Source organism: Triticum aestivum, chromosome 1A, assembly GCF_018294505.1.
Source record: "Triticum aestivum cultivar Chinese Spring chromosome 1A, IWGSC CS RefSeq v2.1, whole genome shotgun sequence".
NCBI lineage: Eukaryota > Viridiplantae > Streptophyta > Magnoliopsida > Poales > Poaceae > Triticum > Triticum aestivum.
The window spans coordinates 490,184,269-490,194,442 of NC_057794.1; the positions used below are offsets into that span (position 1 = coordinate 490,184,269).

General features: G+C 45.6%; 2 protein-coding genes across 3 annotated transcripts; one reads left to right on the forward strand and one right to left on the reverse strand.

Moving 5' to 3' along the window:
* The first annotated feature begins 3,377 nt into the window (after positions 1-3,377).
* Positions 3,378-9,796, forward strand: LOC123059718 (uncharacterized). 2 transcript variants are annotated; one of them, XM_044482212.1, is made up of 4 exons: positions 3,378-3,511; positions 3,595-4,650; positions 4,811-5,279; positions 5,685-9,796. In XM_044482212.1, the coding sequence occupies exons 2-3, from the start codon at positions 3,672-3,674 to the stop codon at positions 4,972-4,974; spliced, it is 1,143 nt and encodes a 380-aa protein (XP_044338147.1). In that variant the 5' UTR covers positions 3,378-3,511; positions 3,595-3,671; the 3' UTR covers positions 4,975-5,279; positions 5,685-9,796. The 2 variants fall into 2 exon arrangements, with proteins under 2 accessions (XP_044338147.1, XP_044338150.1); XM_044482215.1 differs by having other exon boundaries at positions 9,539-9,796.
* LOC123059707 (uncharacterized) lies at positions 5,525-7,456 on the reverse strand. Its single transcript, XM_044482205.1, has 6 exons — positions 6,928-7,456; positions 6,730-6,849; positions 6,590-6,655; positions 6,292-6,479; positions 6,087-6,218; positions 5,525-6,005 (listed from the first exon to the last, which is right to left on the reverse strand). Exons 1-6 carry the CDS (start codon positions 7,454-7,456, stop codon positions 5,616-5,618), a joined length of 1,425 nt encoding a protein of 474 aa, XP_044338140.1. The 3' UTR covers positions 5,525-5,615.
* Positions 9,797-10,174: the final 378 nt, after the last annotated feature.

Here is a 10,174-nt window from a genome sequence, read left to right on the forward strand (position 1 = left end):
TTACGAGAGTGAGATCTGATAGATATGATATTTTTGGTATTTTTGGTATAGAGATGCAGAGTAAAAAGTAAAAGCAAAGTAAAAAAGCAAAGCAATATTAAAGTGATGGAGATTAATATGATGAGAATAGACCCGGGGGCCATAGGTTTCACTAGTGGCTTCTCTCAAGAGCATAAGTATTCTACGGTGGGTGAACAAATTACTGTTGAGCAATTGACAGAATTGAGCATAGTTATGAGAATATCTAGGCATGATCATGTATATAGGCATCACGTCCGTGACAAGTAGACCGAAACGATTCTGCATCTACTACTATTACTCCACTCATCGACCGCTATCCAGCATGCATCTAGAGTATTAAGTTAAAAACAGAGTAACGCCTTAAGCAAGATGACATGATATAGAGAGATAAATTCATGCAATATGAAATAAACCCCATCTTGTTATCCTCGATGGCAACGATACAATACGTGCCTTGCTGCCCCTTCTGTCACTGGGAAAGGACACCGCAAGATCGAACCCAAAGCTAAGCACTTCTCCCATGGCAAGAACTACCAATCTAGTTGGCCAAACCAAACGGATAATTCGAAGAGACTTGCAAAGATAACCAATCGTACATAAAAGAATTCAAAACAGATTCAAGTATTATTCATAGATAGACTTGATCATAAACCCACAATTCATCGGTCTCAACAAACACACCGCAAAAAGAAGATTACATCGAATAGATCTCCACAAGAGAGGGGGAGAACTTTGTATTGAGATCCAAAAAGAGAGAAGAAGTCATCTAGCTACTAACTATGGACCCGAAGGTCTGAGGTAAACTACTCACACTTCATCGGAGGGGCTATGATGATGTAGAAGCCCTCTGTGATGACGGCCCTCTCCGACGGAGCTCCGGAACAGGCCCCAAGATGGGATCTCGTGGATACAGAAAGTTGCAGCGGTGAAATTAGGTTTTTGGCTCCCCTTCTGATCGTTTGGGGGTACGTAGGTATATATAGGAGGAAGGAGTACGTCGGTGGAGCGCCGAGGGGCCCACGAGGCAGGGGGCGCGCCCTAGGGGGGCGTCCCCCACCCTCGTGACCGCCTCTCTGATGCCTTGGCATAGGGTCCAAGTCTCCTGGATCATGTTCGGTGAGAAAATCACGTTCCCGAAGGTTTCATTCCGTTTGGATTCCGTTTGATATTCCGTTTCTTCGAAACACTGAAATAGGCAAAAAAAAAGCAATTCTGGGCTGGGCCTCCGGTTAATAGGTTAGTCCCAAAAATAATATAAAAGTGGAAAATAAAGCCCAATATAGTCCAAAACAGTAGATAATATAGCATGGAGCAATCAAAAATTATAGATACGTTGGAGACATATCAGTGCACTTGCAACTAGGACAACTACGAGCTCATTTGTGACCCGATGATAAACATGCAACTGGGACAACTACGAGCTCATTTGTGACCCGATGATAAACATGCAATTGGGACAACTACAAAACTATGAGTTTAGTTGCGAGTCGATGGTCGGCTTGCAACTGGGGCCCCGGCAAAACACACACACCCTTAGTTGTTGAGTCGATGGTCAGCCTGCAAATGAGGGGCCCTCGACAAAACACACGCGCCCTTGGTTGTTGAGTCGATGGACCCATAGAAAGACACTCCCCTCCCCTCCCCTAGTCGCGAGTCGATGGTTGGCTTGCAGTTGGGAGCCTTAGACAAACACGCACATCCTTAGTTGTGAATTGATGGTTGACATGCAACTAGGGACCTCGACAAACACACAAATGCACCTAGTTGCGAGTCAAAGGTCAGCTTGCAACTGGGGCCGTGATAAACACACACACACACACACAAGTTGCGAGTTGGATGGTCGGCTTGCAACTGGGGGCCCCGACAAACAAACACACACCTTGTTGCGAGTCGACAATAGTCTTGCAACTGGGGCCCGGACAAACACACACACCCCTAGTTGTGAATCGATGGTTGACTTGCAACTGGGGACCCTCGACAAACCCACACACACCCCTAGTTGCGAGTCAACTGTCGGCTTGCAACTGGGGGCACGGATAAGTACACACACCCCTAGTTTCGAGTTGATGGTCATTTGCACCTTGGGGCCACAACAAAACACACACACCATTAGTTGTGAGTAGATGGTCGACATGCAGTTGGGGACCCTCTACAAACACACACACTCTTAGTTGCGAGTCGATAGTGGACATGCAGCTGTGGACCCTCAACCAACACATACACCCCTAGTTGCCAGTCGATGGTCGGCTTGCAACTGGAGACCCTCAACAAACACACACACCTAGTCGCGAGTCGATGATCGACGTGCAACTGGGGACTCTACACAACCACACAAAAGTACCCTTAGTTGCAAGTCGATGCTCGACCTGCAGCTGGGGGCACCGACAACACACACACCACCTAGTTGCAAGTCGATGGTTGACATGCAACTGGGGACCCTTGACAAATACACACACCCCTAGTTGTGAGTCGATGATCGGCTTGCAACTGGGGTCCCAACAAACGCGCGCGCGCACACACACACACTTAATTGCGAGTCGATGATTGACATGCAACTCCAGACCCAAACAAACTCACACATCCTTATTCATAATTTTTTTAAATGTAAATTCAAATAAGTGTTCACAAATTAAAATTTTGTGAATTTTAGTAAGTGGTCACACACTTCAAAAAATGTTCATGTACTTAAAATATCATGAATTTGGAAAATGGGAAAAAATTAAAAAGGAGAATAACAACAAAAAGGAAAAAAGCAGCTCAAATAAATGGGACAGATGAAGGGAGACAAAGTGCCCAAATAGAGAATGAGTGAGAGCATAAGCTAACACCAGATCCTTTGTATATGGTGTCCGTTAAGTCTTCCTATTGTCCACGATCTAGAAAATACAAGCAACGATCCTCAAAAGAAAAATAACCCACGATAGCAGGCTGGCAAGAAAAATGGAAGAAGGGACCAACGAACCAACGATAAGCGGCTGCACGTGACAAACAAACGGCCGACCAAAAGCTGCCTGAGATTTACATACAGGACGGACAGAGACTTGAGACACGTCCGAGATAAACAAAACGATTAACGGCCCGCCAATATCGGCGTACTAGACCGGCGAGACAAATACGACGCAGGATAACCACAAGATCAACGCCGATCCAACGGTGGAAGATTTAGATATGAGATAATTATTTTACATCTAGATATAAAATAGTAAATCCGAATTAATAGGACTACATTAAAGTGTTCCTATTTCGTATAGGATAAGACCTGGTGTCCGACACGGTGTGTGTCAGCCCCAGCCCGCGTGGCCCGTCCCCTCTTATTAAAGCCCGCCCCTTTTGTCTCTCCGGCTCTCACGTCCAAACCCATTGTTTACTGGCGTCCACAAATAATAGTGGTTCTCTTCGGCAGGTGCTAGGCGGCTCCCCCTTGCGCCCAAGGCAATCCTGATCCGCCTCCAAGGTGTCCCGTCCCCCTCGCGATTTCTTCTAGTATCTGGTAAGGAAGCCCTAGCTCCTCGCGACTGTTGTTGGTATTTGCTGCTGTTGCTGAACAATCGAATCGAAATTGAATACGAACAGAATCAGATCTCTCTGCGTCCAGATCCATCTCAGTTTACCACTTCCTTGCATTACTTGTGGTAAGTCGAGATCCATCCATGGAAGAACTGATGAAGGAAGCACACGCCCTGTTCTGCGGTGGCTGGGGTGTAAAAGAGTCTCAGGTTTTCATGAGCACGCTCCAACATCTATTAACGGCGGCGACCCAGACCGACGACCCTGACGCCGCAAAGACGAGGTGCTGGGCGACTCCCCAGCGCTGGCTACTCACGCTAGACACGACTTCGCTGCGCGCCGCGCTGTGGAACCCCTCGACCAAGAAGAAGGTCGACCTCCCATCAATGGACAAGGACTTACCCCAGAACTGCAAGTGCCTGCTGTCGCGCGAGCCCGATTCTCGGGCGGGCTGCGTGGTGCTGGTCGTCGACGACGACGAGCCAGTGATCTGGTTCTGCCGCGTCGGAGGCGCGCAATGGAGCAGGCATGAGTACGACATCACCGTCGAAAAGCCACGGGGTTCTCATGCCGTCGTCCTGCTGAAAGACGAAGATGAACTCGCGCGCTTCTCTCGTGACGGAGAAACAGTGCCATCGGTATTCGTCCTGGAGAAACACAACTGGACAGGAGTAAGAGTATCGTCGAGTAGTGGTAATCCCGGCGGCAGCCGTTCGGAGAGGCTCCAGATACGGAGCATCGCCGCCGTCGACGGCAGGTTCTACTTCGACGTGTCCGCCTCGAAGCTCGGCGTCCTCGACTTCCTCCCGGGCCCGGTGTTCACCACGCTCGACACGGAGCGACTACGAGTCGAGCGGAGCTGCTGGGAGCTGGCCTTCTCCCACCTGGTGGAATCCCGAGGGAGGCTCTACCTGCTGGCTATGACCGGGAGTGCTCTGTCCAGCATGGAACTCTACGAGATGGATTTCTCCAAGCTCGCGTGGTCACCGGTGGATCGCGTCTACGATCAGGTCTTCTTCCTGGGCAGGCTGCGTTTCACGGCGTCGTGCTCTGCGTGGGAGCTTGGTCTGACGCGGGCGAGGCTTGCCTGCTCTGCGAAAATGCTCCCATCCGTGCTCCGTGGTACGTGGCGCTCATCCAACGATCGCACGCTGCTGCCCTCTTTTTTGATTAAAAACCCCAGCAATTAAACAAAACCGGTCGGTCGTGTCTCTTAATTAAACACAGGAAAAGACCAGCCGCTCGTTTCGTCTCCTCTCTTATCCACTCACTTTCCCCACAGGCAAAGCAGTAGCTCCTCCACGGCCGGCGAACACCGCGATGTTGATCTGCTTGCTTGTCGGAGCGGGAGGGTTTGCTCCATGCTCGTCCCATGGCGGCGCTCGTGAGCGAACTGCGCACCAACCCTGCGGCCACGACGTCCCTCGCCCCGCGCGGCGCTCGTAGGCGAGCTGCGCGCCGTTCCTGAGGCCGCACCCTCCGTCGCCCGGCGCGGCGCTCGGTGGCGAGCTGCGCGCCGTTCCTGAGGCCGCAGCCTCCGTCGCTCGGCGCTTCGCTCGTTGTCGACCTGCGCGCTGTTCCTGAGGTTGCAGCCTCCCGTCGCCGGGCGCGGCGCTCGTCGGCGAGCTGCGCGCCGTTCCTTCTCGGCGGTCACCTTCGTGGCCCTGTTTGTGGCGTTTGTCGCGCCCCAGCTACTGAGCTTCGTCCAGCACGTACCATAACATGGCTGCGAAGACTTGCCGTGGTTGAAGGTACGTCGTCCAATTACTGAAGTATATGACCGCTGTTCTTCTAATTTCTGAATCAAATACTATTTTTGTCCGTGTGAGGTCGGTGAGATGCAGGCAACTATGCTTTTGGACAAGAACTGTGCTTTTGGTCCGACTTGATTAAGCTACGCATGTCAATGAACTAATATACATACGCCTTCTTAAATCTATGCTTTTGGACAGCAAGTATGCATTGGTCTCACTTAATTAAGTAGTGCATTCGATCAATATGCACGGACTCCCCATAAATCCAATAATATATTACAAGTTTTTAGTAAAGTAGAAAAAAAAACATGAGTCTTTGATAACGATGACAGATTAAGTTGGCTTCTGTTGTTGGAAGAAGACTTGATTTTGACATGTCATTGTACCAACGGATGGCTGCAGTGGAGCATTTAATGCTGGGTGTCTTATCATCATACCAATGGGGTGCTGTAGTGAGGCATTCGGAGTTGGGTGTCCTGTCATCGTACCAACGGATGGCTGCAGTGAGGCATTTGGAGCTTGGTTCATCGTACCAATGGACGACTGCAGTGAGGCATTCAGAGCTGGGTGTCCTCTCATTGTACCAATGGTTGGTTGCAGCGAGAAATTTGGAGCTGGGTGTCCTCTCATCGTACCAAGAGACGGCAATAGTGAGGCATCCAGAGCTGAGTTGCATTGTTCTGAATAGGTATACACGTGATTTGTCGGAACTCCCAAATGATCCTGTGAGTAGTAGTACCAAAGGTTAGTGTCCATAAATCTTTAAAACGATAAAACTAAAATCTGAGTGTAGGTAGCTTATACCATTAAGCTATTGTAATGTTGCAATTCAGCTGGCAATCTTTGGTCTTGTCCATACATCGCCATAGGATTTAGGATTGGGTTGTACTGTGGTAGATATGCAGGCATTTGATTCGTAAAAACCTTCGAATGACCCTATAAAACATGGTGTGATAAATCTTGTATAACTTAAGTTTTTATGTCAGATCAAGTGTGAATTTATTTATACCATTGAGGTGCCATGAGGTTGTAGTGCTACAGGATTATCTACTTTCCTTTTCCTCTTTGATTTTGCTTTCTCTAAGCCACCAATAGGTCTACTTGCTCCTTGAATAGTCTTCTCCTTCAACTTGATACCTTTTGGCTTAGCAAGCCCCTTATTTTGTTTTGAACTTGTACATGAGTTAATGTTTGGTTCTGCAAATATATATTTAAATAAAATTCAAGTTTGATAACATTATAAAACTACACACCCATATTAGCGGGTCTACTTGACCCTCGAACAGTCTTGTTTTTAACCTTGTTACCTGTTGGATTGGCAAATCCCTCATTTTGTTCTGAACTTGTAGACGGGTTAATGTTCGGGTCTGCAACTATAAAAGCAAACATAGGTTAGTTTGATGAGATCATAAAACTAAACTTACAGACCTTGTGCCAAGGGAGTTACATATATCTGGATGTCTGTTTGATCCTCGAGCCGTCTTCTCCTTGACCTTCATTCCTTTTGGCTTGGTAGGCCTCTCATTTTGTTTTGAACTTGTAGTCGTGATATTGTTTGAGTCTCCAACTATAAAAGTAAATATAAATTTAAGCTTGATGAGAGCATAAAACTGAATGTACATACCTTGTGAACAAACAGAGTTACCTGTATCCGGATCAGATCTATGTTTTAGACATTTCTCCACCTCTTCTGCTAATTTCTCTGCATAATTAGCAGCCATCAAGTATGACTCTTCAGACTCTGCGGCTCGAGCAGCTATTTGGATAAACATTCTGCACAACTCTTTATAGCGTTTTGTCAGTATTGTTTTGCGGTCTTCATGCAGGTTGCAGTTGCTTGTTATATCCAAAACTTTTGCATCAATTGTCCATCTTTTCAAGATGTACTGTTGAGGGATGTGCTTGATATTATTAATGTCAAGTACCTTCAAGGAATGAGAGCAAAGAATTCCAGCAAATTCAAACTTCTTGCAACTGCAATTGACCTTTTCTTCTTTTGGAAAAAATTTAACAACATGATCACGCTCTGTACCATGAAATTTTACTTTGTAAACCTTCTCCTCGGTGTCACTGTCATCACAAAGGAATGTATCATAGTTTAAGGTCCGAAGCACTTGTTCCTGAAACATCTTGAATATTGGTGGAGTATATGTAGTTGATGCTTGCCTTAACATATAGCTTTCTGCCTTCAGCTTAGGAGTACTTTGTGTTGCTTTGAAGTCACATCTCACCTCTTCAAATCTTTTATCTACAACTAGACGTTCGAAATGCTCAAAAAAGTAAGCATGGCATACTTAGAACTAATGTAACGTTTTAGTTCGTTGTTCATGCTTTCACTCCTTTGGGTACTGCTCATGTGTGCAGAGAAAGTATTCCTGCCATATACTAGGGCCAAATGCTCCCTTTTCTCAAATAACCTTTGGAGCCATGCATTGTCCCGGAGTCCATACTTGTCAAGCATTTCATTCCATGCACTTATAAATTCATCTTCCTCCTCAATATCATAGATACAATGCTGAAAATCAGCATTGAACTTCTTGTAATCTGTAACAACTCCACCAAGATGTTTGATAGCATTTTGATTCATATGCCACACACAAAGTCTATGGTGAGAGTGAGGCAGGACTGAACGGATCGCCTTAGCCATTGCCGCATCTTCGTCAGTCAGAATTGTATGTGGATGCTTTCCAGACATTACTGTTAAAAATGTTCTAAAAAGCCAAGCAAAACTTTCTGATGTTTCATCATAGAGAAGTGCAGCACCAAACACAATTGTTTTCTTGTGATTATTTACACCAACAATTAAACCAAACGGACGCCCATCGTCTAGTTTCCTGTATGTGGTGTCAAAACATATGACATCACCAAATAATGCATAGTCTGAGACCATTTTGGAGTCCGTCCAAAATATATTAGTTATCAAATCATCCTCATCAACTTGAATTGAATAAAAAAAGAGTGCTGCTACACAGACGACGCTGCATAGCCGATTTTGGGACGACACTGTCAATCAAACCATCCATGCAGAGGATAAACTGTAGCACAACCATTGGATGTAGTGTCGTCTCCAAATCGGCCAGCGTGTGTCGTTTGCTAAGTAGTTTCGATAAAAAAACTTGACATCTTCTGAAACCTTCTTCTCCATATATTCTAACACTCCACCAGTGTCACCCACCTTTGCTTTTAGTGTTCTCTTTGAGTACAAACGATTTTTCATGTCTGTGCTTATAAAGCCAAGGTTTTCAGGTCCACATGCCTCTTTCGTCATTAGATCAATAGTTGCTTTATTTGAAATGCCCACTGACTTTGCGACCTCAGCATTGGCTAGTTGAGCTTCAGTTACTTTCCTGTGTGATCTTAAGTATTGCGACATATTTCCAGTAGCAAGACTATGGTTGTGGGCTTCCTTAAATTCGTATACATAATAAATCCCATTATTAAGACTTATCTTCATACGTGCATCACAACCACATCGTGTCTCAGGCCTACTATAACTGAATTTCTCCTCTCTTTTATCTTCCGCACGAACTCCTATTAGTTCAAGTATTTTTCTTAGTCCCATCTAAAAATGCATATGACCAGAACAAGTTAGAACTAGTCCATACCTTGACGAGAACATGTGAATGTCCGTTGTTGTATTGTACTAGAATTTTTTTACTTTATGTTGATTGCCTCTTCGGATGCTAAAACCCATGGAATAAGCATACTTGTTATAGAAGGAATAAGCTTCTTCTTCAGATAAAAACCGCATGCCAAGCTTTGGCACCCCTTTTTCAATTTGCTCTGTTGCATTGCTAGCTGTAGTTTCTTCGAATCCCTGTTTAAATTAGTAGTCACTTTAGCAATTGGTTCAAATACAAGGAAAAGGAGAAGAAACCTATCTGTGTTGTAAATCAACAAATAACCTTGCTATGTCTATTTATTTTGATTTCACGATGGAATGAAAAGGAGTAGGCATTCCCAACTAATCAGAGGTATGTCTTTGCCCCTTGAGCCATTACATTTCTCTTATATGTCTTTTCCCCTTGAGCCATTACATTTCTCTTATATGTCCAGCATCATTGTCAGTTTTCATTTATATATACCCATCAGTAATACAACTTTGTATTGTGTAATCTGTGCAAGACATATTGTTAACTGGATATTACGCACAGGGAGTACGAAATATTCGCTTCTGTTGTATAGGTTTATTTTGCTATGCCCTACCAGTGACAACAATCACAAAAACCTGAAAGCCATAGATCCGTAAATTGCAGGACTGGGAGAAGATATTGGATCAGAGAGAAGGAAGAACGCAATGGAAGACATAGCTTACATTTGGGGGATCTGATTCCTCATTGGTCCCGGCAAGAATTGGTGAAGACGCCATCAAGTTCCTCGTATCCCTCTGTTGGATCTATATTTGTAGATAGATTTGATGGAGGTGTATGATGTGGTTTGTTTGGAGTAACTGTGTACGGGAAAAGTTCACCACCAATGTTTTGGCGCGCAAGAGTGATTTATTTCCCTCCAAATCTCTATTCTGTTGCGTTAATTACGATGGCTGAAAAAAGTCTTAGAGCGGACGGTTTAATTAAGAGACGCGGCTGGCCGGTTTTGTTTAATTGCTGGGGTTTTTAATCGAAAAAAGGCAATAGCATGTGATCGTTGGATGAGCCCCACGTACCACGGAGCACGGATGGAAGCATTTTCGCGGAGGCTTGCCTGACGCAGGGCGATGTCTATTACCTCGGACCGGACGAGCTGCTCAACGTTTTCTACGCTCTTGACACACGTGAAGGTGCTTCCCACTGCTTATATGGGACCGATCTGCCGGCCCCGCTGCAGGTCATACACGATGTGCTCACCACAGCTGCTGCTGGTTTCGCCATCAGCAGTGATACAAGTCTGTG

What these genes read in the sequence shown, in the direction of transcription:
- LOC123059718 (XM_044482212.1), top strand. Translation starts at nt 3,672, where the DNA reads ATGGAAGAACTGATGAAGGAAGCACACGCCCTGTTCTGCGGTGGCTGG. An exon ending in GCTCCCATCCGTGCTCCGTG is followed by an intron (nt 4,651 to 4,810) that starts GTACGTGGCGCT and finishes CTTTCCCCACAG; the next exon opens with GCAAAGCAGTAGCTCCTCCA.
- LOC123059707 (XM_044482205.1), bottom strand. Translation starts at nt 7,456, where the DNA reads ATGTTAAGGCAAGCATCAACTACATATACTCCACCAATATTCAAGATG. An exon ending in AAACAGACATCCAGATATAT is followed by an intron (nt 6,656 to 6,729) that starts GTAACTCCCTTG and finishes TTGCTTTTATAG; the next exon opens with TTGCAGACCCGAACATTAAC. An exon ending in GGGATTTGCCAATCCAACAG is followed by an intron (nt 6,480 to 6,589) that starts GTAACAAGGTTA and finishes ATATATTTGCAG; the next exon opens with AACCAAACATTAACTCATGT.